Source organism: Crocuta crocuta, unplaced genomic scaffold (assembly GCF_008692635.1).
Source record: "Crocuta crocuta isolate KB4526 unplaced genomic scaffold, BGI_CrCroc_1.0 scaffold143, whole genome shotgun sequence".
Classification (NCBI taxonomy): Eukaryota; Metazoa; Chordata; class Mammalia; order Carnivora; family Hyaenidae; genus Crocuta; species Crocuta crocuta.
The window spans coordinates 393,926-421,839 of record NW_027529175.1 but is presented as its reverse complement, the minus strand read 5'-3'; the positions used below and the strand labels follow the sequence as shown (position 1 = coordinate 421,839).

At 54.5% G+C, this 27,914-nt stretch overlaps 1 protein-coding gene and 1 pseudogene across 1 annotated transcript; one reads left to right on the top strand and one right to left on the bottom strand.

Moving 5' to 3' along the window:
- Positions 1-21,810: 21,810 nt before the first annotated feature.
- On the bottom strand, positions 21,811-24,129 carry LOC144226483 (dynactin subunit 1 pseudogene; annotated as a pseudogene).
- Positions 24,130-24,208: 79 nt separating this feature from the next.
- RPS19BP1 (ribosomal protein S19 binding protein 1) lies at positions 24,209-27,606 on the top strand. Its single transcript, XM_077757917.1, has 4 exons — positions 24,209-24,312; positions 24,480-24,608; positions 26,654-26,751; positions 27,092-27,606. The coding sequence occupies exons 1-4, from the start codon at positions 24,261-24,263 to the stop codon at positions 27,221-27,223; spliced, it is 411 nt and encodes a 136-aa protein (XP_077614043.1). The 5' UTR covers positions 24,209-24,260; the 3' UTR covers positions 27,224-27,606.
- The last annotated feature ends 308 nt before the right edge of the window (positions 27,607-27,914 follow it).

The following is a 27,914-nucleotide window of genomic DNA, read 5'->3' as shown; positions in this document are numbered from 1 at the left end:
GCCGGCCGCAGAGCCGCAGCGACCGAGGGGCGGCGGGACAGACAGACACAGACTGGGCCCCCCCGCAACCCCAGCCGGCAGCCTGACTTGTTGAATAAATTTCTGCAGCGCTGGCTCAGCCGGCTTCGGCATTGGCACCGAGAGAACTTTCGTGGCCTTGGAGAAGGAACCGGTCAAAGTTTCCCGTCCTTCCTCCCAAGGCACCTGCCCGCAAGCACTGGATGGGGGGGAGGGGGCGACCTGATGGGCACGCGTGTGCCGGGGGGAGCCCGTCCCCAGAAATAAATAAATAAACGCCTCAGTAAAGAAGGCACCCCGACGCGCCAAGACAGTGGCCTCGGAGCGGAGCCCTCCCTTCCCTACCCCCACCCCCACCTACCTTGGCATGGACTTGGNGCGCCGCGTGCGAGGCAAAGCCGTCCTTATACTGACACCAAATGTCTTCGGGGAAAGCTGCAGGCGCGGGACGCTGGAGGGGGGAGGCGTGGAGGCGACAGACAGACTCCCGGCGGCGGCTCGGTGAGCTCCCACCCCTCCGCGGAGGTCAGGGAGCCACAAGCCTGGCGGCCACCCCCTTAAAATGCAGGGTCGTGCCTGGGGGAGGGTCCTATCGTGGGGGCTGCGTCATGCGTAAAAAGGAGGGACCCATTACTGACCACCCTCGTGTCCCAGGTGACTGCTCGGCCACGTAACACCTCGGATTCTCACCGAGATACTGTGAGACTGGGGGGGGGGACGCCCCCACTGTCCAAGAGACGCGCTGACCATCTGAAGCCACCAGCTCCTGAATGGTGGAGCAGGCTACAATTCAACTCCAAAGGTGGCTCCACTGCCCGGACAGCTTCCCACTTCTCATCCACATCCGTGCTTCCTTCCAACCTTCAGGGCTTGACTGAAAGGCCACCTCCTCCAGGAAGGCTTCTGAGAGGGCTCCCAAGTAGAACAGAGCTTCCTTCTCCAGCTGCAAATGCCCCCAGCCTCTCTACTTCCCCTGGGCAGCCTGGGCCGCAGGAACCTGAGGGATGAGAGGCTCTCAACTCCACACTCTCCACCCCTATGTCCTCTCCTTGGAAAATGAGGGCACAGGGAGGGGGTTGGTGTCTGCCCTGGGCTGGGACTTGGGGAGGGGTTGTAGCGATAGTGAGGCCTGCCCTGGGGCCACTTGGTCTGGCAGTTGAGCAGAACTGTGGAGGAAGGGGCATTCAGGTTTGATCCCGGTTCTGTGGCTTCCTGACCGAGGACCTTGGGCAAGCCCCTTAAGGTCTCTGAGCCTCAAATTCCTCATCTGTGAAGTGGAAATAAAAGTTCACGCCTTACAGGATGAGAACAGTCTATAAAGGGCTTAGCACCCGGCCTGGCAAACAGTAGATGCTCAGCAAATATTCAACCCTTCCTACACTTTAATCTGTCCAGGGAAACAAGACAAACCTTTGTCACCAGACCACAGTGAAAGGTCGTGTAAGCACACTTAGGCTAGGAGGTGCCTCGTAATATGGAGTAAGCAGGCCAGAAGGTGTCGGTTGGTGGGGTAGATTTATTTCAGAAGGGAGTGGGCTTCAGATCAGGAGTTTTCAATGGACACCCTCACCAAAGGCAAGGGGCTTGCACTGGGCCTTACATGATCCTGTGGGACTGAGATAAGAGGAGAGGTGACGGGTGGAGAAATGGCCTCGAGAAGGAAGGAAGGACACACGCAAAGGCACGAAGGTAGAAATAAGGTGGCTGGGGCAGGCACCGCATGCTCTGACCACCTGCGGGCTCAGCTGGAAAGCCCCAGGCCCAGGAGAGTGACAGCAATCAGACTAGAAGTCGGGGAGAAGCTACCAGACATTGCTCACTTTCTCTCCATTGTCCTCTGGCAACAATTTCATCAAGTTCAAAAGACTGGATGGAACCTTGAGAAGCCACCAGGCAGTGAATTCTCAGGACTGGGTCTTTTCAGCTCCAGCCTCCCGAAGCGGCTGCCCAGCCCCTGCTTGCATACCTGGGGAGACGCGGACCTCACCACTTCTCTGGGCTGCTGCTTTGCTCTCTGAGCAGCTCTGATCATTCAAAGTTCTTTTTCGTCTGTAAGCAGAAATTCGCCTCCCTCTGCGATTCTAGTGTGTTCCCCATCCTAGCAGGAGTAAGTCCCCCGCCCCCCTCCCCAGCCTCCTTCAAGCATCCACCCCGGCAAAAAGTTCTGCTGGATGTCCACCCTAAATACTTCCTGCTTTCACCACCCAAGCTTCCTTTCTTCTGCCCTCACACAGGGGTGGGCTCTGTGCACAGGGAGGCTGCAGAGAGTCACAGAAGAAGTGGGGGTACTAAGGGGACCCTTGAACCTGCTGGGGGTTGGATTGCAGCTCCAGGTCTCGGCAAGAGGCAAGGTTGCAGCAGTCCTTCCCAGAGGCCCTCGCTGGCTGCAGGAGCTTCATTTATTCATTATTGCTATTTATATTGTGCCTGGTATTTGCAGAAGGCTGCAGCAGCCGTGCACACTCATTAGGCTCTGCCAGGAGGTAAGTGACATGGACCCTGGTCCAGAGTCCCCTTAGTATACCCACCTGAGCTGAAAGCTGGGCCAGGCTCCCAAACCCTCCCCCAGGGACCAAAGCCCAACCAGGCCCCCCACTCCCTACTCCCAGAGCAGCCCAGGCTCATTCCCGCCCCCAGGAGAACTTTCTAGCAGTTGAAGTGGCTAGAAGGATAAGGAGAATCTATTAATGGGGATAAGCAAACTGGGGCTGAAGGAAACTGGGGCAGAATTCCTGCTCCGGGACATGAGATGGAGCCCCTTCCAGGACTACAGATCCTAAACGCACAGAGACAAAGATTCTGATATCCTCAGAATCTGCACCGATTTATTTCTCAAACACAAAGCATTGATTTGAGCCAGGCCCTCGTTTAAGCCCTCGACAAATACTAACGCATTTAATCCTTTCCACAATCTTGTATATTGACACTGCTGTTTTACAGATGAGGAGCCGTTGGCACAGAGAAGTTAGGTAACCTGCTCAAGATCACACAGCTCATAAACAGCAGAGCTGGTATTTGAATTCAGGGCGTCTGGCTCAGAATCTGTGCTCTTAACTAGGATTCTGGGTTCTGAGAGTCAGAAACTCTTAAGAGTTAAAGTTTCCAGGATTCCACACTGGCAGCGTGGTCCCCACCTCCCAGAGAAGAATCCAGCCCATGTACCCTTTTAGACCATATGCCCCCTGGGGCACAGGAAGGGACTGCTCTCAGTGCCAAACAGCATCCTGAACACCTAAGAATTAGCCCCTAGGAGCAGCCCACTGTGATAGGAGAAAACCAATGGCAGAAAATGAACTTCAACATTCCAAAAGCCTTTATTAAGCATCTGCTGGGTACCAGGCCTGTGCCAGGGCCAGAGTATGTTATGAGACGAAAGGTCTGAAAATACTGACTGTGGATGAAACAGGGAGGGATTTGGAGGGTGGGCCGAGAGCATATAGAAGAATGGGTTCTGAGAGGCCAAGGTGGCCTCCAAGCCCAGTCTAGGGGTTGAGGCTGGATTGGCAGAGGAAGTTTCAGAGAGAAAGCGTGGAGAGTGATGGGAGAGGAAAGGAGAGACAGCAAAATGGAGGAGGCGGGGTCATGTGGAGGGAAGCCTGGGGGAGCACCCCCAGAAAGGCATGGAGGACCCCGATGTGAGTAGCTTGCATGGCTGTAGCCCTGGTCTCCTCCCTCTGCAGCCCCCCAGAAAGTCAGCTAGATGCACACGGGCCTAGTGCAAGTGCTTGTCTGTGTGTGGCTGTCCAGAACGGAGTTGACATGGACCACCAGCCCTGGGACCAGCCAAGCCATCCCCCAACTGGACTAAGCTAGCAGAAGCAAAGGTCAAAGCCAGAGAGGCCCAGGAGGACGCTAGCATCCCCCACCCTCGCCGGGGTCGCCATGGCCACAGGACTCCTGCCCAGCCAGGAAGGGGGACCTTCCTCCTAGAGAACGAGCAGGGGGACCCCCCTCCTCCCCACTGACAGGTGCCCACTTACTCCATTAGCCCACTTAACCCTGGCAACAGTTCTGGGCGAGAGGTATCATGAAGCTCATTTTATAGATGGAAGAACAAGAATCCAGAGAAATTAAGTAAATTATCCAGGGTCACACAGCTAATGAGCGGCAGAAGCAGGCTTCCATGCCAGAGTGTGTGTGTGTGTGTGTGAGAGAGAGAGACAGAGAGAGAGAGACAGAGAGAGAGGTACTTCTCCCACCTGTCCAGGAAGGAGGCAGGAGACAGAAGGAGAAGGGACAGATCACAGAATCTTCAGGCTCCTGCCAGGTGAGAGTTCTCTCAAAGAAGGCCATTGATGCTCTAGAAGCTTCTGGGTGGGGTTTGAAGAATCAAGTCTGAGTGCATCTGGAAAGGGCTCTTGATACCTCAGCAGCCTCCAACCAGCAAAGGCAGGAGAGCGGTGGGTTTATTCCAGCGTGAATGCAGACAGAACAGCAGCCATGAACTTCCCAGACCCCAAGCCCAGACAGAGGCACCAGAAGCCCCCTTAACTTCTGACTGGTGTTTGACCAGTGGCACATCATCTCCTTCCTGCCTCGCAATATCCGCCATGCACAACCTGGCATGCAGTAGGTGTTCAATATTTGCTGAGTGCACGTCTTGAACGCCAGTGCCCTGAGCAGTCGTTTCCATTTCCAGGTCCATCTTACTGATGAGGAAATGCAGGTCATGAGAGGTGAGGAGGCATGCCATCGGTTATCCCAGATGGTGACTCAGTGACATTTATTGACCACCTACTGTGTGCCAGGTGTTGGACATACAGCAATGACAGAACCCAGCCTGGTGGGGGACAGCCATGTTCACAGAGCCCGGGTTACGCGGAGTAGAAAAGGAGACCATTGTTTCCGGCATGCGAGGGTAGGAGAAGGCTTCACAGGGTAATCCTAGTGACCTTGACTGTGTGAAGCCTTGGAGGGATGCCGGGGGAGTGCGCAGGTACCAACTCTTCAGCCAAAGCATTGCAGGAAGGTCATTCCAGGCAGGGGTAACAGCAGGAGCAAAAGCCTGGGGGTATGAAGGTTCAAGGCTTGTGATGGGTTCAACAGGAAGTCCCGTGTGTCTGGGCCCAGCCTCTGAATGCCAGGCTGAGGGAGGTGTGAGTGGGGAGGGCAAGGTCAGGTTTGTAGAGGCCTTGCCTGGGTGCTGTGGGAGCTGAATGCGGAAGGCGAGATGGGGCCCCGAGGCCTGCACCAGCCTGGCCTGTATTGCTCCCAGGAGGGGCGAGACAGATTTTGAAGGATGTTTCAGAGGCCAGAGGAGCCGGACTTAGAAGCCTCAGGAGGGAGGGACGGAGGGAGGGAGGGTCCTTCCCTGGGTGGATGGTGGTGCCTGATGTCTCCCCCAGCCTGGCCCCCAGAAACTCCCCAGCTTGGGAAGGCAGACGTGGTAGGGATGAAACAAGCACCGAGAGGGAAAGACAGCGAATCAGGGAGGTGTGGAAGCGGGCGACAGAGACCAGGGGACAGAGACATGAAGGGAGCCTGAGGGGTGAGAGAGGGAAGGAATGGGGAGAAATCAGCACAGCTGGGGGAGGCACCTCTGCCCCCTGCGTTCTTCCCTCTGCCTCTGTGGGTGTTTTTCTCCTTCTTCCTGTTCCTCCTCGGCTGTTTCTCTGTCTTCTCCTTTCTCTGACTCTCCATCTCTCTTCCGCCGTCCCCCTCCTCTCTCTCATTTCTCCCTCTCTGCGACTCCCTGTCTCCTGGTGTGTCTGGCTCCCTGTCTGTCTGTCCCGCTCCCTGTCCTCACACTCTGTGTGTGTGTGTCTCTCACGCATGCACGTGCGTGTGCTCTCGCGCCCTCTCCCTCTCTGCGGCTCCCGCTGCTTGGAGAAAGAATAATAGAGGAAGCAGCTCTTCCTTTTATCCTGGACTGGACAAAGGCTGACGCCCCAGCAGTCCAGCCTCAGGAAGCCACCTTCAATGTCACCATCAAGGAGAGATGAGTGGGGGTTGTGCGGGTGGGAGCCGGCTCTGGGCTGGAGAGGCTGGCCCAGGTTGGCCTTGGCCAGGACCCTGCAACCTTCTGACCCCTGGTGGCTCAGGATGGGCATTTTAGGGAGAAGGCTGGCTTTGCCCAGGGGCAGGGTGGGCGCTCCTCAGCCTCCCAGAGGGCCTGAAATTCCACCATCAGGGCTATAGTCCCTTTCGGGTTTTGATCTTTATTAAAACTGGAAACCACCCCCTCCCAGACCCCCAGGAAGGACCAGGGAGCTAGTTCCTTAGCTGTGAGACCTACTCTGTGCCTATGCCAACTCTGGATTTTAGAGAATAAGCCTCAGCCTTGCCCTCTGTTTGCCAGTAGCCTTGGGGCAGGGCTCCCTCACTCCCGCCCGGTCTTGATGGCCTACGTCTCTGCTCTGCCCTGCCGGACTGGGAGCTGAGCAAAAGGTGGGGCACGGTGTGAATATCAGAGGTCTGCTAAAGGATGAATGAATGAATGAATGAATGAATGCATGAATGAACGAAGATCACATAGGAGGATATGACAGGGCATCTTTGTCTCTTCAGCAGTTTCTTCTGAGCCCCAGCTGTGTGTCAGACACAGTTCTAGGCCCAGGGGGTACAAGCAGTTAATAAAATGAAGCCCTTACCCTCATGGAGCTTACATCGGAGTGTGTGAGTCAGAAAATACCTAAGGTAAATACATGAAATATATGGGACATCAGATGATGATCAATCTATAGAGAAAAAGAGGGGCACCTGGGTGGCTCAGTCAGTTAAGCATCCGGCTTCGGCTCAGGTCATGATCTCATGGTTCATGGGTTCAAGCCCCACGTCAGGCTCTGTGCTGACAGCTAGCTCAGAGCCTGGAGCCTGTCTTTGGATTCTGTGTCTCCCTCTCTCTCTGACCCTCCCCCACTCATGCTGTCTCTCTCTCTCTCAGAAATAAATAAAACATTAAAAAATCTATAGAGAAAAATAAAGCAGGGGAGACTGATGGGGAATGAGAATGTTGGGGTCATTTGAAGAGGTAGCAGATCACCCTGGCTGCCCTGATAGAGATGATGCGCCAGGACAGGTACTGTTCTTCAGTCCCCACACACCCCGGGGCCAAAAGACTGATGCTTTGTCAGAACACTTCCTGGTCTCTGATGCAAAGTCTGGGCCCACCGACTCAGCTGAGGACCTGCACACTTCTCCATCCTGGGTGAGCAGAACCTGGGCTAAAACAGCCCAACCAGCCTCTCGGCACCTCACTCACCCCTGCAGTCCGTCTCTCATCTTCCCTCCTCTGCACCATCCCCAGGGCACACACACTCACACATACTCGCACTATTCCCTTTTGTAGATTCTTTCCAGGAATCCCCGTGTCGAAGGCAGAGTCACAGACTGCAGGGAGGGCATTGGGCCTGCAGAGGAATGGAGGAGGCAGATCCACACCTAGGCCGAGATTTGGGGAGGCTTCCCGCAGAGAGCAGCTTTCAAGATGTGCCTTGAAGGTGGGAGTGGACACCCACTAATTAAGATGGGGGAATGCTCCCATTGGGGGGTATCCAGCCTTCAGTTCTGTCTGAACATCGGTATAAATTATAAATGCACAGTCGGGAAGGCATCATGAGCCTCACTGAGGCAGAAAAGCATACACCTAACAGAGAGGCCTTGGGTATGGCCAGCAGGTCCTCACCAGCACCCACCTGCACCTCTGCACACACAGTTCCCTTGTTCCCTGCCCCCAGCCTTGCGAGGTGAGCAGGGTCATCACGTTCCTCTGGCAGATGCAGAACCATGACCCAGAGAGGCCAAGAGACTGGCCCAAAGTCACACAGGGGAAAGTGGCTGGGCCCACGAGCTACTCTCTAGATAGCCTGCAGCTGCCTTGCTAGCATTCTCTAGGGACCAGAGATCCCCCTGCCTCCCAACGCCCCCCCCCAGAGGAAACTGAGGAAGGGGCTCTCCACCGCTTAACCCAGAGTATTTACTTCTGGGGCACAGAGGTGCCCTTCCCCCAAAAGAGAAGAAACACACAGAGACACTGACACACAATCCTCGCATTCCCATGCATGCACTCACACAGACCCACAAAATGACACATTCACACAGATTCACAAACACCACAGACACCCTCACACTTACACCCAAACAGATATCATTTTTGTTAAATACACCCTCACACCGAGACACGAATTCACACAGACACAAGCACACCCCCTCTCAAGTACATACAGACACATGCATGTTGTCATCGCTAGGTTCAAACAAACACAAAGGCAAGCTCAAAGACACCCTTGCCCAAATGCACTCAGGAAGAGGGAAAGGCATACTGAAGTGTGAGAGAGACAGAGGAAAAAGAAAAAGAGGAGGATAAAAATGGGGGGGGTCAAGGAAAAGAGGGAGAGCATACAAGGGGAAGGGCAGATCAGGGAGAGATGGAGTTTAAAGCATCCAGGAGAGATTTAGGGAGAAAGGTGGGAGGGGAGAGGTGGGGAGAAGTGATAAGGAGATAAGGAGGCAGTAAAGGGATGGAGTGAAGAAGGGAAAGGAGGGAAAGAGGGGGAGGGGTAGAAGGAGGAGAGGGGAGAGGAGAGAGGAGGGGAGGGGAAGAAGGGAGAGGGAGGAGAAGAACAAGAGGGGAGGGGAAGAAAAGAGAGGGGAGGAAAAAGAGGAGAGGGGAGGGGGAGAAGGGAGAGGGGAGAGGGGAGGGGGAGAGGGGAGAGAGCCTGTGATTGGAGCCTAACTTTAGCTGCAGCAGCACTGATGACTCAGGCTTGGGGGGGGGAGCATTGAGTCCGCTCCAGGTTTCTGTTTATATACCTCGATGAGCTAAATATACAGGCTAAGGGGTTCTTCTGTTCTAGTCCAGCAGCTTCTCTGCGTTTCTCCCTCCTCCCTCGCCTCCCCTCCCCAGCACACACACAAACACCATTGGAGCCCCCGCCTCTCCCTCCCTCTCCCAGGCCCGCCCGGTCTGTCTGTGTTCTGCAGCAGCGAGCACACATCCAGCCCTTGCCTACAGCTCTCCCCACCGGGGTAGTGGCTGCCAAGAGCTGACCATGGGGTTTGGCTCCAAGCTCAGAAATGACATGGTCCAAACAGCCCCTTTCTGAAGCCAGGAGGTCAGATGGGAGGGGCGGGAACACTCGCCCAAGGTCACACAGTGTGCAAGTAAATGAGCCCCACCAGATCCCGCCGTGACTGCCAGGCCAGAAACTCCCCCAGCAGCCAGGGGTGAGGGCCTAGGGTGGCGGGGTGAATGCCCAGGGCCAGGCAGGCTGGGGGCTGGAGAAGGGAGAGTGGGGCAGGGAGGGAGCGAGAGCACGGCCAAGGCCTGCAAGAGCAAGGAAGAAATGGAACCTGGGGTGTGTGCTGGGGGAGGACTGGGAACAGGCTGGTCAAGGCTTTGGGGAACAAAGGAGAGAGTTCCTTTGGAAAAAATAATCCCTGGGCCCGGAAGGAGCTACTCTGACAACATCAGCCCCCCAAACTAGTTCCCTGCACCCGACCTTCTGAATCAGAGTTCAAGGCCACCACCCAGCCTGGTCAAAAGCCCGAAGAGTCACCTCCTACGGCGCCCGTCTTGTGTCGCTGTCCGTGGTGCTGAACCTCCGTGGTGCTGAACCTCCCATCTCCTCTCCCCAACCTGGATTGTGTCCACTCCCGCCCAGATTTCTCCCAGCCACCCAGTCGGGTTGGAGGGGGAGGTGATGGTGGACAGGATGGGAGATAAGGAGACGAAGGAGAGGGGCTGTGAGAGAGGTGACCCCAGCCAGAGGTTTTCAGGGAGGGAGAGCAGTTTCTTCCCTGACATCGCTCTCAAATAACCACAGTGACCAAGAACACCGGAAACGAAGATGGCTGACAAGTCGAGGAACCGAGGCGGAGTGAGATGTCTGCAAATCTGGGCAAGTGTTGACACGCACAAACGAATCCAGGCCAGAGGGCAGAAACTGGGCAGGCTGGGAGTCACATCCTCAGCAGAGTTGAACCAAAGCATTTCTAGTTTTTCTGTTTTCATTACCCAGCTTGGTGAAAAGGCTGTGAGTTTTCACACTGTCAGAACAAACAGCCGTGACTTCCGTTTCCCAGGGTGCGCGGCTGTCTCATGGACTCCTCGCAGCTACATCACATTTCTGACGATGTTGAAGTTTTTGTTTCCCTCTGGGAACGTGGAAGAGCTCTAACCATCTCTTTCCCCATCACATGCCAGGCTCAGGGGCCTCATTCCCTGGCACACACCTGCCCCACCCCCAATGCTCAAGTTACACTTGCCCCATTCCAGCACTGTCTCCTGCCTCCAAGCCTTTGCACGTGCTCTTCCCCCGACCTGGGGTGCCTTTCTTTCCCCCACTTTCTCCTTGTAGACCCAAATCCTCTGCTTCCCCACTAGACACTGCAGGGCAGGAAGTATCACACTCATCTCAGTATCCCCAGCAGCTAGCTCCCCAGAGACTGTCATACCCAGTCATACTTGTTCCTTTTCCTTCTATATGAGGAAATATCTGGCTAAATACCCTAGTACTGGTGGGGAGGGCTGCACACTTACTCCATGAGCAAGCAGTACATTGCAGGCCTTCAAAGGGAGAGGTCTCTAATTTCTTAGATGGAAACTTACTACCTAAAGCAACCTTAAAGACAATTTAATAAAAATCTTCCTTCCCCACTTGGCTTCATCTTGCAAAAGAGAACATTGAGGCTGAAAGAGGAAGAAGAACATTGAGGCTGAAAGACAACCTCTGTGCTAGGCTGTCCAAAGAGACATGGGCATCCTGAAGCTGCCTGAGACTGTAGGGAGCTCCTTCTGAGTGGGAACTAGCATGGAAAAGGTCAGCTCTCTCTCCTAGGCCCCCAGGCCCCACCTTGGCCACCACCCCCTCTCAGGAGAGAATCTTTGGGCCCTGGCAGAAAGATGGCCCCGCCTCCCCTCCTCCATCACCCCACCTGCTAGAGGATCCGAGCCTTCAAATAATGAACAACTCCTAATTTAATTACATCTTTAATTCATTTGAGTCTCTGAGGAGATTTGAGCTGGAGTCTGAGGAAATGTTCAGTAATTCCCAAGAGGGAGGGAGGATTTCCTTCCTTGTTTCAGAGAAGGAAGAAGCAGCCAGGGTTCCAGTTTCCTTTGGGATTGATGTGCCCCTTACTTTCCATGCAGAGAATCCATCAGACTTGGGCTTTAGGACAAGCAGTACACTGGGCAGAGGTCAGGGAAACAATTTCCTTGGAGGAAGCAAGGGGCAGAGGGGAAAGCCCCCTGCCCTGGTAGTTTCAAAGACAGCCCTCATCCACACAGCCAGCAAATTGGTTCTGGATTGCCATGTGCTGGAGTATTATAATTATTGTGATCATCTCTTGAGGGCCTTTTCTTGTCAGACACTTTATCTGACTTAACTTTAACATCACAGTTTTACCTTCTGCATTTTGTGAAAGAGGAAATAAAGGTTCAAAAGAGAGGAAGTGACTTGCCCAAGGCCACAAGGTAGGTAAGAGGGATGACCAGGACTCAGTAGGGCTCCGTCTGGCTTAAAGCCCTGCCTACAAGCCCAACCCCCAGAGGGGTCTCTAACACACACACACACACACACACACACACACACACACCTCTGACAAGGAATCCTGGGGATGTTTAATCCAAGAATGCTGACACACCAGGGATGAATCTTCTGGAAATGTTTGGGAAATCTTCTGCATATGTGCAAATTTCCTCAACGAATAATAATCATAGTACCAGAAGAGAACACAGTCTCTTTTATATGTTAGGTGCTGTTTTAAGCATTTTTACACATTAACTCATTTCATTTTCCCAACAGCTCTAGACCCATTTTCCAGGTGGGGAGACTAAAGCACTGAGAGACAAGTAAGTAACCTGGCCAAAGGTCATGCAGGGAGGAAATGATAAGTTTTCAAAATCCTGCAAAGTAAGGCTTATAACCCTGAATCTAAAGATCAGGAAACATGGGGCGCCTGAGTGGCTCAGTTGGTTAAGTGTCCAATTTTGGCTCAGGTCATGATCTCACAGTTTCTGGGTTCGAGCCCCACGTTGGCCTCTGTGCTGACAGCTCTGAGCCTGCAGCCTGCTTCAGATTCTGTCTCCCTCTCTCTCTTCCCCTCCCCCACTCATAGTTTGTCTGTCTCTCTCTCTCAAAAATAAGTAAACATTTAAAAAAATAATAAAAAAGATCAGGAAACAGGGTCCAAAGAGGAGCCCCCCCCAAAAAAACACATAGGAAATGACATGCCTTGAACTCACAGCCAGGCCTGGCCTCCAAGTCCTAGCCTCTCCACTGCACTGCATAGGCAGAGATCGCATTTTCCATATTTTTCAAATGGGTCTGACACCCACGTCACAGATTAAAGTTGAGGACCAGATGTTAACTGGAAAAGCCCTCTGTAAGTGAATGGGCACCAAAAACATGAGAGCTACATTCATAAAGCACTTAGAAAGTGTTCGGTCAACCTTCACAGCAACATACAGGGTTAGCATTATTGTTAAGCACAATATATGATGAGGAAACTAAGGCACAGAGAGTTTAAGTAATTTGTCCAGGGTCACACAGCCCATAGATGGGGAAGCGAGGATTTGAACCCAGGCAGTTGGCTCCAGAGTCATGCCCTTAACCACCACATTCTGTCCCCTCACCCAAGGAGTGTCAGAGAAGAGGTGGGAGGCAATGGAGCAAACAGGCCAGGGAAGTCAGCTGGTAGAGAAGGGAGGGCAGGGTCAGAAGAAGGGGTGATCCTGAGACCAGACCTAGGGTGGGGTCGCAGGCTAGCCCCCTACTCCCAGGACTGATGGGCCCGTGAGCCTGTCTCTGCAGAAGCCATGGGGGTCCAAGCACTGTTGGTCTTCCCCATACGGGGAAGGAGGGGTGTTGCCAACCTAGCGGCAGGCAGATGAGGCGGCTGAGGCCCCAAATGCCACGTGGACCACCAGCTGGGCAGGAAAAACTGCCCTCCACTCTCTGCTCCCCAAGTGGGCCTCCTAGCAACTCCTGCCTCAAGTTGATATCTGAAGGGGGCAAGTCTGGTGCAGAGGGGAGGCGGTGCTGGGGAGGGCTGGGACCATACTCCTGGGGGTGGAGGCAGGGCACAATCTGAGGGTGATTTCGAAGTTCGAATCTACAGGACCGATGACTCTTCTCATGTGGGGTAAAGGAAAAGGGGAGAATGGCACCCCGGTTTCCTGCTGGGGTGAAACAGGAAAGGAGGGGAGGAGCAGGTTCGGCGGAGGAGAGCCAGCTCCATGTGGGACAAGTGGGAGCTGAGAGGTGTGTGGGACACGCAGGAGGAAGACCTGCCCGGGAGGCCATAGCGAGAGAGCCTGGGGAGGTCTGAGCTCATGGGGAAGCTCTCTAGCCTCCGATGGCTTAACCAACAGCCAATCAGTCCTCCCCGGGCCGGTTTCTCAGGAGAGGAGTTGAGTCCAGCTGCCAGGATCCTCTAGGACATCTCCTGCTGTTGTCCACCCTGCCACAGCGTCAGCAAGGGGTGGCCGTTCTAGGACTCCTCCTTGGCGTGAGGCTGCCAAGGTGCACCATCCTCAGGCCAGGTTGTGCCTCCCCCTGGGCTCTTCCGGGGGCATGGACTCGAGCACGGAAACTGGCAGACACCCCAGCTTGAGGGAGACCTTCCCAAATCTGAGAGCTATCCCACTAGGGAACACTCTTCCCACTAAAGAGCCAGCTCCCCGGGACAGGTTACAGTCAGACAACCAACCTCCCAAGGGAGCCTTTCAGTCCCTCTTCCTGTCCTAGAGTCTGTCGCCACCTTGAATCCCCTCCCCCACATGCCCCTGCTGGCTATACCACCCCTCACCCACACTGCCACCCTGCCTCAAACCTCACTCAGGCTGAATTCCCTGAAGATCTTTGGCTCAGAGTAGGTGCTCCATAATTATTATTTACCTAAAACAAAGGGCTTGACATTCAATCATTCGTTCAACAAACATCCGGCATGCACCTGCTATGTGGCAGAAACCTTTGGAGGCTCTGCAGCTACAGGCGAGAACAGGGTATATAGAAGCCCTGCGGTCCTTACACCGTGATTGGGGAGACAGACAACAAACAAGAATAAGAAGTAAAACATTAGGTAGCAAGGAAGTGCAAAGCGCTGTGGAGAAAAGCAGCACGGAAGGGGATCGGGAGGGTGAATGACGGGATCGGGAGGGTGAATGATNACCGTGATTGGGGAGACAGACAACAAACAAGAATAAGAAGTAAAACATTAGGTAGCAAGGAAGTGCAAAGCGCTGTGGAGAAAAGCAGCACAGAAGGGGGAAGGGGATCGGGAGGGTGAATGACGGTGACTGTGATTTAAATCTGTGGCCTGATTACTTCCCGAGGCCCAAGACTCAAGACCTAACCGGAGCATCAGCCCGCAGAATCCTCACGACAATCCTTGAAGGTGGGTGCTATTATGCTTTCCATTTTGCAGATGAGGAAACTGAGGCACAGGCAAGGGTAAGTCTCTGGCCTCTGGTCTCAGATGGCTCTGAGGCAGACCATGGGGGCCCCACAGGCTGAGCTGGAAGCCACCATGTTACGTGGGGTTGGGGGGAGGTGTCCTGCCCAGCGGAAGCCCCAAGGCTCTCCATGCTGTGATGCAGGACAGCATCACTGGGGTGTGACCCGCACAGGGTCCCCCTCCAACCCTCCTGCACACAGATAGGCTGCATGCTTGGTTTAATGCTTGGCTGTTATTGTCTTAATAATTTTTGAACAAGAAGCCCCTCATTTTTATTTTGCACTGGGCTCCACAAATATGTAGCCAGTCCTGTCCCCCTCACTCCCTCCTCTCTTCCTCCTGCCTCCCAGCCCTCATCACACCAACTCAGGGGCACTGGTGGCCAATCTTCCCACCAGACTCCTTGACGGTGGGGACAGGGGAATTCTTCTTTGTGTCTCTACACATCGGCACGGGGCAGGCACAGAGCAGAGACTCGGGGAGCATTGGCTGGGCTGGACCAGCTTAGGGGGGAGGTTGTGGATTGAACTGGATCCTCTTGAGTACAGTCTCTAACTTTGCTTCCTCCTCTGACACCCTGCCAGTCCCCTCTGGCTGCATCCTGACTCCTGGGCCAGGGCTCCTCTCCGGACACACCAGTTAGGGGCTCTGAGGTCTAGAGAAGTGCCCACCACCTGCCCAGCCCCCGTCCCCCTGCGCCCTCAACTCCACCTGCGTGGGGTGAACAGATTCAGACACTGTCATGCCTCCTCTGGGTTGGCAAAGGAGGCCCAAAAGGGGTTGATTGTCCTGGGCTGCCAGCAAGGACCGCAGGAATGGGACAAAGGTCCCAGGCTCTGACCCTTGTTCCTCTCTAGGTCCCCCCACAAGCCTTCTTGGGACCCTCAGGCTTCCTCCTTGGTGGTTGACAAAGGACCAAGAGCCCAGCCAAGGGCTCAGCACAACCATAGGCCTCAAGCTCGTGGCCTCGGAAGTGGAGACGCCACGGCCCAGTCTCCATTGTCCTCTGCATCCTTGAAGCCTAGACCTCAGGGGGACTGGGGTTTTCAGAAGGAAGCAGACACAGGACCCGGAAGCCATGGCTAAGCCTGCTCTTCCTTAGTCTGCTTCCGTGCATGCCCCTTACAGACACAGGTCATCCCAGAGCATCCGGCCAACCTCCTGGGGGTCCTCTTCGGAGAAGAACCAGGAGGTGTATTCGTCAGGATATCATAGACTATGCTGTCGTAACAAATAGATCGCAAGATCTCAGAGCTCTAACAGAACAATAGTTTATTGCTTATATGTGCCATAGTCCAACTGGACAGTGCCCTGCCACTCACAGCACAGTGCACCAAGGTCATGGGAGCAAGAAAAATGAGCTGGAGATTGGAAGAGATGCTTTCAAGAGCCAAGCCAGGCCCAGAGTGGCGTCATCCCCTCCACCAACATTTCGTGGGCCAGAACCGGCCCTGCCTAATTGCAAGCGAAGCTGCAATAGGGCTGGGGGAGATGGTGTGAACACAGAGCACTCTCCCGTCATGATCTGTGAGAGAATTAATGCACCGTCTCTGGCCTCTTCTGGGAGCTGAGCCGCCATCTGGTTCAATAAGAGGCCCCTCCAAGGCCATCCCCACCTCTGCTCTTGCTTGGACGGGTTATCCCCAGCCTAGTGTGAACAAGTCAAAAATCAATCGTCAGACCCCTCCCCGCCCCCACCCTTCCCCTCCTGGCACTTAGCATAAGGCCACAATCACCCAGAGGGTTAGGGGCTGAAAGGCTTGTGCAGAACAACCCATGCTCATCCTTTGTCTCTCTGTCATAATTGTTAATTTATAATTTATATTCCCAGCTATTTCTAAAGAGGATTTCTTTAAAAGTACAATAAGAGATCAGAAATAATTTAGGGAACAGAAGGGAGCTAAATGTACTAGAAAGTTAAAACGAACATTTATTACAGTTGAATAACACAGCAGTGAAAGATGATAATGTAGCAAATAGCGTTTATCACAGTAGTACAGTAATCACACATTTCAATCTGAGCTTCGTAGCAGCAGAGGCAAAAAGGGAAACACCTTCCTCCTCCATATATTCATCCCTTCCTGCTTCTTTTGCCAACTCTCTTTTCCTTCCCTTCTTTATTGTCCCTTATTTTCAGACTCAATCAGGGCAGAAAGATCCACACACACCCCTCATCGTTGATATCCCTATCTCCCTTGCAAGAAAAGAACAGCATACAGTCACGGGGCCACAGGATGAGTATCAGGGAAGGGTCAGCCTGAAGAACTGAGCCTAGACAGCACTTGAAGGTCACCCCCACACCACCTTTTGGCTTCTTGTCTGCAGATGGAGCAGACGCTAGAACTTCAGGGCAGGACGCACCTAGAGCCATATGGGGAAGGGTCCAGTACCTTCATCAAGTTCCCTGGAACTGCATCTGGAGGGCAGACCTCTTTCCCTGGCGTCCACAGTAATTTACTGAATCCTCAGGATTACCCTGCAAGAGACACCTATAGTGTTATACCCAGTTCACAGATGGGGAAACTGAGGCCAAGAAGAGGAAATGATTTATGCAATTACCCAGCTCCTCTACCTTGAAGACCCAGCCTCAGCATAGGAGACCCCCAAGCTGTGGGGGAGAGGGAGAGGAGGGGGGTCTTCAGGCAGGTACCAGCTTGGTCAGGATCTGGAGATGGAGACCAGTTCCCCTCTCCCCACCCCCAGACTGCAGTCGCCATGACAACAGGGCTTCCAATCCTGTGTTTCTTGGAAATTTGCATTTTAATGGAGATGTAATTAGAATTAAAAAGCTGAGGCTGGAAGGGACAGAACCCTCCCCATTCCCTTGGGAGCAAGAAACCAACCCCCAAGCCCTGCCCAGATACTAGGTACCACTACTCACCTGCTGTGCACAGGGGGACCCTAAGCCCCGCCCCCCAGCAGAGAAGGGACTTATTCAAGATCTCACGGTACAGCCAAGTCCCAAGAGTCTGGGCTCCGTCCATTGTGCCTCTGGGACTCCCCACCATCTGACTCCCTCCCTGCTAGGGAGTTTTCAGGGCACAAGTTGGCCAGGGGAGGGGAGCCAGCTTGCTGAGAGCCACCCAAGTCCTCCCCTGAGTCTTCCAAGCTCACCCCTTCCTCTCCCTGTAACTTTTTTTTTTAATGTTTTATTATATATTTCTGAGACAGAGACAGNCCTTCCCCCCCCCCCCCCCCAGGGAACTGAGGCCCAAGAAGGAAAGGATGTGGCAAAGTTGCATAACAATTTAGTGGCAGAGCTGTGCTTGGCCCATCGGGATTGAGCCTAATATTAAACAGACGGTACCTTTGACCCCCACCCAGACTTGCCATCTGACCCTGGATCTCCATGGGGAATTTCCAGCAGCTTCTCCCTGTGTATCTACTAAGTTCTTAAAATCAGTCGTACCAAAAATTTTGTATTTTCGAATCGGTAAAAAGAATCCACTGTACCTCTGCCTCTGCCTGGACCCCCAGATGGGGCTGCTGTCCCTGGGCCTGTCCCTGGGCCACCACCCAGAACTCTGAAAACCCTGGGGTCATAAACACGGGCCCTCAAGGGGCATTTGCTAGGAGTGTAAAATGAATGTGTGAACATCACCAGCCTCTCTTACATCTGGAACCTCCCAGCACACGGCCTGGCCCCTAGTGTGTGCTCAGCAGATGTTTGTTGAGTGAATGCGGGATTAATTGCCAGGCCCGGTACTGATCATCCCACGCAACTCTTCATCGCACCTTCCAACAGACCCGTGAGGGAGGCACCAACCATCCCCAGAAAAACCCCACGAGGCTCAGAGAAGTGATGTAGCCTCCCCAGGCCACGTGCTGGTAAGTGACAAAGGCTGCATTTGAACTCAGACCCGCAGGCTCCAAGCTCTTGAGCGTTACTCTCAAGCTACGGAGCATTACTCTCTGTAGCCTCAAGCACCTTGCTGGAACGTATGGCCCTCATTTATTTACAAACATATGGCACTTACTCTGTTCCCGATTTTCCTTTCTAAGCTCTTTTCACTCAGTCCTTGCTGCAATCGTACATACAAGGTAGGGACTATTATCATATTCAGTTCACAGATGAAGAAACCGAAGCACAGAGAGGTTAGGTGACTTACACAAGGTCACACAGCTAGTGAGTGGAAAAGCCAGAATTTTAATCTGCACAGCCTGGCTCCCTCCAGACCTCAGGACCCAGGAACAGAGACGCTCTGAAGCCCTCCCCACCCTCAGCCCTGGGAGGAGGGCTGGACAATAGTTCTCAAAGCCCAATTCGCAGAGGAAGCAACAGCCCCAGAGAAGGAAGGTAGCTTGCTCAGGGGCACACAGCAGCGTGAGCCCAGTCTGTGGAACCTAGAATATCTGCATCAGCCTCCGACCCCTGTGGTCACCCCCTCCCCCACCTCTGCCCTTGATCTGGGAAACCGAGGAGGAGTGATTGGCTGGTGACAGCGTGGTCAGGAGGGGGGAGACAGGAGACAAAAGCTATCACCTTTTAGAAAAGAAACCCCGAGAGAGTCTGAGAGAGACAGAAGTGACCAGAGGCTGAAAGGAGGCCCCTCACACATCAATTGAAAACCAGACGGGGCCGAAATGGATTCTCTCTGCGGCTCTCAGGTAAACACACTTCAAAGCCACTGAGGGCAGGAGTCGCAGGCAGAGGCGGAGGCGAGAGGGAGAGACTCAGCAATAACTCCGGGCAGGCAGCGCAGAGAAGGGAGGGCTGGACCCACGGAGACTGGCGATCACCACTCAGAAAAGGCAATTGGAAATTCCATTTGGGTTTTCAATTTGAAGGTGGAGAGAGGCCAGGAGCTTGGGGCCTGGGGGGTGACCGAGGAAGAGATGGAAAAAGAGAGGAGAGGGGGAGGGCACAGAGGGAAAGACAAGAGCCAGAGACAAGGGCAAGGAGACAGAGAAACATAGAAGTAGAAGAAAGATGGAGAGAAAGAAGCAAAAGCAGAGCACGAGATGCCAGGTGCCCCCAGCACACACACTCACACTCGCACACACTCACACTCACACTCATACACACACACACACACGCTCTTGCCCAGGATTCAGAGACCCGGATTCTAGTCCTGCTTCTGCTGTTGAAATGCTGTGTGACCTTGCAGAACACCTCACCTCCCTCTGAGCCTTTGGTCCCCCTGAGCCCTGGTGAGGTTCAGCTGGTTCCAGCAAGGCATGGAAGGAGATAGGGTGGTGAAAAGTGGGTGACCTGGGACGGGAAGGCCACAACCTCCTGGGCACCTTTCTTCCCGCCCACCATGGGAGCCAACGTCTGTCATATCCCCTGCAAACAGCGGCTGGGTGCTGACCTCCAGTCCCAGTTCCGGGTGTTTTACCAGCATTAATCTACCACTTCCTCCTCACGCCCACCGTATTAGGGAGCTAAACCCCATTTAACAGATGAGGAAAACTGAGGCACTCTCCGTTAAGACTGCCTAGGGTCACTGCAGCCTTCCTAAGAGGGAGTGCTCACCTGTACCATTTACACCCCTTTTCAGACGGAGGTCTCATCCTCCCCAGCCCTTCCCCATCCCCCAACCCCGGACCAGGTGGGGGATACGGGGGTGGGGGGGAGAACAGTGGCCCAGCCTAGCCTGATAGTGGCCTCAGCAGGCCCAGGAGGGGTGTCTAGCCCGGTCCTGGAAGACTGCGAGGCAGGGGCAGCGGGAAGCCCGAGGCCACGTGGTACTGGCTGCAAGGAGCCAGCTGGGGCCGAAGGGTGCCCCGAGCCCACACTCCCACCCTGAATCCTGAACCTGGACGGCAGCAGCCGGGATCGCGGAGACGGGCCGTGCAAGAAAGCTGTCCTGCGGCGCCACCTAGTGGCCAAAAGGCCGTCCGGACCCTCCAGAGTCCGCTGAGCTGAGAGAACCCCCGGCCCCTAGCGCCTCTGTTCGCTGGGACACTGGAATACACAGACCTCCCCGACCCTGGGGTCCGTGTGCTGACTACCCCAGATCCGGAGGGGAAAGGGAATACGATAGAGCTTGGTTCCTCGCTCTCCTGAGAGACAGACTCACACATCCCGCAATCACCTGCTCATCTCTACCTAGCCTCCCACAGGCATCCCAAACTCAACCTTCATCCATCTGATTCATTCATTTATGGAGTGTTTACTGTATGTTCCAGGAGCTAGAGCTATAAGCATGAACAAAACAAAGATTCCTGCCTTTGTGGAGCTTACTGTGGGGCGTAGAGGGGGAAACAGACAATAATAAACATAAGAAAACAACCCACCTATTTTATTTATTTTTTAATGTTTTTTATTTTATTTCTAGGAGAGAGAGAGACCGCGTGAGCAGGGGAGGGTCAGAGAGAGAGGGAATCACAGACTCTGAAACAGGCTCCCGGCTCTGAGCTGGCAGTCAGCACAGAGCCCGACGCAGGGCCGGAATCCACGAACCGCGAGATCATGACCTAAGCGAAAGTTGGACGTTTAACCGACTAAGCCACCCAGGGCGCCCCAACTCACCTATTTTAGAAGCAGAAAAGAAAAATCAGGTCTGACCGTGTAACTGGGCTTCATGACCCTCCACGGTCCTTAAGGCAAATTCATGGAGTCTGATGCCAGCTAGACACCCTTCCCTGGTCACTCCTCTGGGGGCACTCCTGTCCCAGAGAAGGTACCCCTAAGGGGCCCTGCTGCCTGGGACTCTCCTCTGTCACATGAACAGCTCCTCTTCTCCACAGACCTCTTGATCCTGTGCGGTCGCCAGGCCCCACCCTTCACTATGGCACGACTCCCGAGTGGCTGGTGCAGGGGTGCGGCACACACTCAAGCCAGGCTCTGAATCTTGATTCCTAGCTCAGACCTCAACACGTGCGACCTGGACAGGTCCCACGCCCCTCAGTGCCACTGTTTCCTCATCTGTAAAATGGGAGAAGTGTTGCTCCTACCACAGAGTTGTGGGTAGTGGGAAGCAAGTGAGTTCAAGGTAAAGCACTTAGAACAGCACCTTGACATAGTAGTTGCTAGTATTTTTTTAAAAAATTTTTCAATGTGTTTATTTTGAGAGACAGAGACAGAGAGTGAGCAGGGGAGGGGCAGAGAGAGAAGAAAACAAAGAATCTGAAACAGCCTCCAGGCTCTGAGCTGCCAGCACAGAACCCGATGTGGGACTCGAACCCATGAACCGTGAGACCATGACCTGAGCCGAAGCCAGACGCTTAACCGACTGAGCCACCCAGGCACCCAGTAGTTGCTAGTATTAACATCTGTTTAGGTGTTCTCTCCCTCCAGGACTAGCTGATGGAGGTTAGACACAGAGGTTCATCCAGGAAGGTCCAGTGGAGTCATCTCATCCCCCACCCAACAGCATAGGGCATACAAAAGGCCCTCAAACCATATTCGCTCACTTATTGAGTGCCTTCTGCATGCCAGGTACAGGACTAGGAAGTCTCCAGGGGTGGCTGCTGCTACCTCCCCACAGATGCTTCTTGCTGGGTTGTCAGTTCCCGATTCACATCCTGAAGGTGGGCATCAGCTGGTGGTACTTCTGGTGACTTGCCGGAAATCGGCAACAGTGCCCTGGGCTGCCTCTACGTGCTCCTGGGCCTCCCGAACCCATGAGCCCACCTTGTCCAGCAGCTCCCCAATCTGTCTGGCGTGCATCCTCCTGCAGCTCATCATTCATCCCATTCATCGCTTCCAAGTCTCTCCGCAGTCTCTCTCAACTCTCACTCTTTCTCTTCTAGACTCGAGGTCAGGTCTGTTGCCATCTCCACCATGTCCTCAGCACCGAGAGCACATCCACCTGCTCCTTGAGCTCATCGACGGTGCTCTCTGCCTGGCTCAGCTCCTCCTGAAGACGCTCCTGCTGTTGCCTCACAACTTCCAGCTCTTGGTTCTTCTTTTCCACGAGCTTCTAGAGTTTCTCACATGCTCCTGCTTCGCAGAGGAAGAAAGATCCCACATCCTCACCAGGGCATCCTTTAGGCGGGCGTTCTGCCCCTCCAGCTGCTTGAGCTGATAATTGGACGCTGCCTGCTGCCCGGTCTGAGCCGTTCTCTTCAATCTCAGCCTTGAGGCTAAGTCAGTGGTGAGCTCAGCCACATTCTTTCAATACCTCCACCTCCTGCTGCGGACACTCAGCTCGCTCTTCACCCATCTCCTTGTCCAGTGGGCATCTCGATGGCATCAGCAGTGCCCACCATCTCCTCCACGGAATGTCCCTTCGCCTCCAGTGCCTCCTTGGCTTCCTGCCGCGCCTCCCTGAGGCGTCGCTGCAGGTCTGCTTGCTGCCCCTGCATTTTGCTCTTCCATTCCTGCACCTGGTCCGGCTGGATCTTCTGTTTCTCCAGCTCCTTTAGCTTTGCCTGGTCTTCTGCACGTTTCAATCACAGGGTCTCCAGTTTCTCCTCCAGGTCCCACGCCTAGACCCTCAGCCCCTACTCCTCCTTGGAGGGGGAAGGCAGTGGGGGTGCTGCTCCAGGAGAGGTGAGAGCCAGCGTGGGGGTGATGGGTGCTGCCAGGGGAATCTGAGCTGGGGTGCTGGGCTCACTGCTGCTCAGCTCACCTGCTGATGCTGATCCAGAACGGCCCAGGGAGATACGGGTCGCAGCGGCCCCAGATGGAGCTGTGAACAGGCGCTGTAAGAAGGGTAATGTCTAGGCCAGAAGTTCTCATACTTTTTGGTCTCAGAAAGCCTTTTTTTTTTTTTTTTTGAGAAAGAGAGAGAGAGAGTGAGTGTGTGTGTATGAGCCAGAGGAAGGGCACAGATAGAAGAGAGAGAATCCCAAGCAGGCTCCACACTGTCAGCACAGAGCCCCACATGGCTACAGCCCACCAACTAGGTTCCATCCCACTCATACTATGTATCACTAGCATACTATGTATCACTAGTCGGAGGCTTAACAGACTGAGACTGAGCCACACACGTGCCCTGGGGTCAGAAAGTCTTTAACACTCTTTAAAAAATTCAGGATCCCAGGAGTATTCTTTTTCAAATGTCCCCTCTCTGTAAAGAGAGCTTTGCTACTATTTTTTTCTGGTCTTATACTTTAATAAACTTTCGCCTGCTGCTCCAAAGAAAAAAAAAAGGAAAAAAAAAATTCAGGATCCCAAACAGCTTTTCCACGTGTAAATACCTATGAATATTTACCAGATTAGAAACTAAAACTGAGAAAATTTTAAGTTTTAAGATGTAGTATTTTATCAATTCGTTTTTTAAAAGCAATAGCAAACTCATTGCATGTTATAAATAAAAGGACGTGGGGGCCAGTGACGTTGTCACAGATGCTTTTTGTCGCTGCTTTATAGTAAGTAAATATTTCCTAAGAAAAATAGTTGTATTTTCCAAAGCAAAACAAAACAGCGGGAAAACGCTGATACAGCTTGGCATTTTTGCAAATGTCTTTAAAGACTGACTTAATGGAAGACAGCTAGATTTTCATGCCATACTCGACCTGGGCGATAGGCTGCTTTGGCTGAAGTATCTGAAATATAATCCAGTTGCACACTTCCCATTTTCAAAAAAACATGACCTGAACACTCCGCTCCGCACCCAACTTCCCGCACCACTGAGCTGCAGGACGCGAAGGGCTGGACCAACCAACCTGGGCTGGTTAGGGACGGTTTCTGGGGGGAGGCGTGGCCAAGGGCCGGTTGGGTTGGGATTGGACAACAAAGGCGTCCTTCTGCAGGTCGGCCCCGCCTCCAGTTCCCGCCCCTATTTCCTCTCAGTAGTAGAGCGGCAACCCCAAACGCATGCGTCGTAAGGCCAGTGGGCCCTTCCGCCCGCCCACTCCGGAACCTCTAGTCTCGCTCCGGTTTCCGCGGAGAAGACCACGGTGGCCAAGGCGGAAGTAGTGTGAGCGTGTGGGCGGAGCTCAGTGCAGCCATGTCGGCCGCCCTGCTGCGGCGGGGCTTGGAGCTGCTGGGGGCGCCAGACGGTGAGGAGGGTCTGGCCAGGGACGTGCAGCGCGCGCGGAGGGGCGGCGGGGGCGGCGGGCTGGATCCCCGAGGGTACGGAACGATCCCAGCCGGGCGTGGCCCGGGTGGGATGGAAACCCTGCGCGCCCTCCGACCCAGGCCCGTGCCTCTCCCTCTTCCCCTGCAGCCTCCCAGGCCGCGCCAGGCCAGGCCAAGCCGAGCGGGGCTCGGGAGAAGCGGACCCGGAAAGCGAAGGCTACCCGAGCCCAGAAACTGCGGAACTCGGCCAAGGGCAAGGTGCCCAAGTCGGCGATTGGTGAGCTCGGGAAGGGGGCGGCACCCTAGAGGAGGGGGCGCTTGAGGCTGAGCTTGAAAGGTTCACCAGGCATTTCTAGAACACCTAGTGTGCGCCGGGCGCGGAGCGGGTTCCCGGGAATACGGAGGGGAACCAAACACCTCTTCCCGGGAAGTGTTAAGAGTGAGCCGGGGGAAGACTGCTCTAGAGAAAACCGCTCATGCAGAGTTTGGAGGAAGTTTATTGCTTTGAGAATTTGCAAGAAAGAAGCCCGGTAAAGGTGCCATAGTGAACAAGGGCCAGAGGTGGAGCGCTTATCTAACAGTTAATTTAATTCTGTGGGCCTGGTGCTGTTCCAAACCCTGTATAAATAAACGTTCACTCGCTTGACTCCTTACACAACCCTGTGAGGTCAGTACTGTCACTACCCCCATTTTTCAGAGGCAGAAACAGGCGCCTGTGCAGATGTTACAGGTAGTAACCGGGCAGTGTGTCTCCCTCCAGAGGTTTGCTCTCCCCTACTCGGTTCAGAGGGAGGCAGTGTGGCCTGGGCAGCTGGGATGGTGCAGACAGTGTGCAGGGGTCCGATGTGGTGGAGAGGGAGCGTTGATGGGCTTCAGTGGTGAGTTGGGTGCAAGGATGGAGGAAGAGGGAGACACTGAGAACAGAGCCTCTCGTTTCCAGTAGAGGATCTTGGGGGATAGGATTCCCCTTAAGGGGACAGACAGACTTGGGGAGGGACCGGTGTGGTCTAGATGGTGGCGTCCTGTGACATGCAGCAGGGCGTGGTGAGTGCCTAGCTTGTCTTTGAACCCCTGGCGGCTGGTATATAAAAGACGTTCAAGTATTTGTTGAAAGAACTATGAATTCCCAGCAGGAAACAGGAGCATAGGATGCCAGAGGTCCTCTCCTTTATTTATCCCACCTCTTGTCCCACCAGCCTGTCACGGTACATAACTGATGACACGAGGCGACTCTCAAGCCTCAGTGGCCAATCTAAAGAACCTCTATGGGGCGCCTGGGTGGCTTAGTCGGTTAAGTGTCCGACTTCTGCTTAGGTCATGATCTCGCGGTTCGTGGGTTCGAGCCCCGCGTCGGGCTCTGTGCTGACAGCTCAGAGCCTGGAGCCTGTTTCAGAGTCTGTATCTCCCTCTCTCTCTCTGACCCTCCCCTGCTCACTCTGTCTCTCTCTCTCTCTCCTAGAAATAAATAAAACATTTTAGAAAAAAAAAAAAAGAAAAGAACCTCTGTGACTGCCACCTTGGTGTGAGCGTGGCATCATCTCTTCCCTGGGCTGTTTCACAAGACTCTTAACGTCCACCCCCTCCCCTCTACCTGCCCCCAGTAATCTTGTTCTCACCACAGGGGCCACAGTGATCCTGTGATAGAAGTCGGACACCTTCCAGTGGCTTCCATCAGAGGTCCCCCACGGTCTGCCCCCCTCCAGCTTCATCTCCTGCTCGCCCCTCCCCGCGCCAGTCATTTTCTGTTCTCCAAAGAACACATTAAACACCCTCCGTCAGGTTCTTTGCGAGGCCTGTTCCCTCTGCCTAGAATGCTCTTCCATAGACTCGCCAGTGTTTGCTAAAACATCATTTCAGTGAGGCCTGCCCAGGGCCTCCAATTTAGAATTGCAACCCTCCACCCCTGGCATTTCCCATTGGTCTTTACTGTGCTGTTTTTCTTCATAACACGTATCGCTCTCTCAAATACTGTTGACCTTGCTTGCCATGTCTCTTTGCTCTGGAAAGCAAGCTCCGTGCGGGCAGGCAGGAGTTTCGTTCCATTTTCTGCTGTATGCCCCGCACCTAGAACAGTGTCTGATATACGGTAAATGCTCAGGCCTTATTTGTTGAATAAGTCACTTGAGTATCTGCGAGCCAGGGGGTGGGGGAGGCTTTCAATAGGACCCGTATGGGGAGCCAGGGATGTTGGAGTGCCCTAGGCAGGGGACACAGGGCCTTCGGCAGGGCTGGTACAGGGGCAGGGAGGAGGTGTCAGGAGGGGACCCAGAGGCTTCCAAGGGAGTACCTCGGAAACAATGCCTGTCTGCCTGCCCTCCGCAGCTGAGTTCCAGAAGCGAGAGTGTCAAAACTACCTCAGAGTAAACCTCAAGTTTATGACCGGTACAAGAAGCCCAGTGGCTGAGTCAGTCACCCAACAGGTTTGTCAGAGGGGTGGACTGTGGGCCGGGACCTGGGCCGGGAGAGCCATGGGGGTCTCTGCCCTGAGCGCGGAGCAGAGGTTGGGCCCCCGCTCCGGAAGACAGGGAGCAGAGCAGGGCTGCTGGGAGGCCAGGCCTGGCCTGACTCCCCTGTGACCCTCAGGGACCCCGGGTTGCTTCTCTATAAGTGGAAGTGGCGTGCCCCGCCTCCCAGGACGGTGTGAGGGCCGGGGGAGAGGGTGGCACTTTGTCAGCCACGCCGGGTTGTACAGCTCCAAGGGCCAGTCCCTCATGCGCCAGGAGTCACCACCCAGGACCCCTGACTCCCCCATGTCCCTAGATTGTGCGCCAGAACCGGGGCCGCAAGGCCTGTGACCGACCTGTGGCCAAGACGAAGAAGAAGAAGGCTGAGGGCACCGTGTTCACCGAGGAAGACTTCCAGAAGTTCCAGCAGGAATACTTCGGCAGCTAGGCTCCCCGGAGGATGCGGTGGGAAAGGCACCCAGCCCCGGTCTCCTCGCACCTCACAGCCTCTACTGGCTCTGGGACCCTGCCAAGCTGCCGGCCTGGTGCAAAGATGCCTCGGGGCTCAAGCCAGGGCAGGGTGGCCAGAAAGGGGCCTGCAGGCCGGAAGCCCCAGGGAGGATACGCACTCAGCACAGCTGACTTCCGCAGGGAGGGGCCGGCTGCGCACCAGGAGACACGGGTGACTGTTTCCTTTGCTCTGGCCGAGCAGGGCCCCTGGGCTGTTTGCTGTGGGGAAGGCCAGTCACGAGGCCCTCAGGGCCACACCTCTGAGGGTAGGAGAGGGGCTGCCGGGCAGGCCTCTGGGCTCTAATAAACGTGGACCCGAGAGCAGTGTGTGCCGCCCATCTGCCTCATGGGGTGTCTCCCATCTCCTCTGTCACCAAGGGGCCTTTCCGCATCTCCCATGGTGCTTAGAGCTCCGGGTCACAAGCCCTCCAGTCCAGGGGTGCAGGGGTGGCTCAATCACTTGCACTTCGGACTCTTGATCTCAGCTCAACTCATGATCCCAGAGTCATGGGATTGAGCCCCACGTCAGGCTCCATGCTGAGCATGGAGCCTGCTTAAGATTCTCTCTCCCTCTGCCTCTCTTCCCTACTCTTTTTCTGTCTCTTAAATAGGTAAAAAAGTCCTCCAGC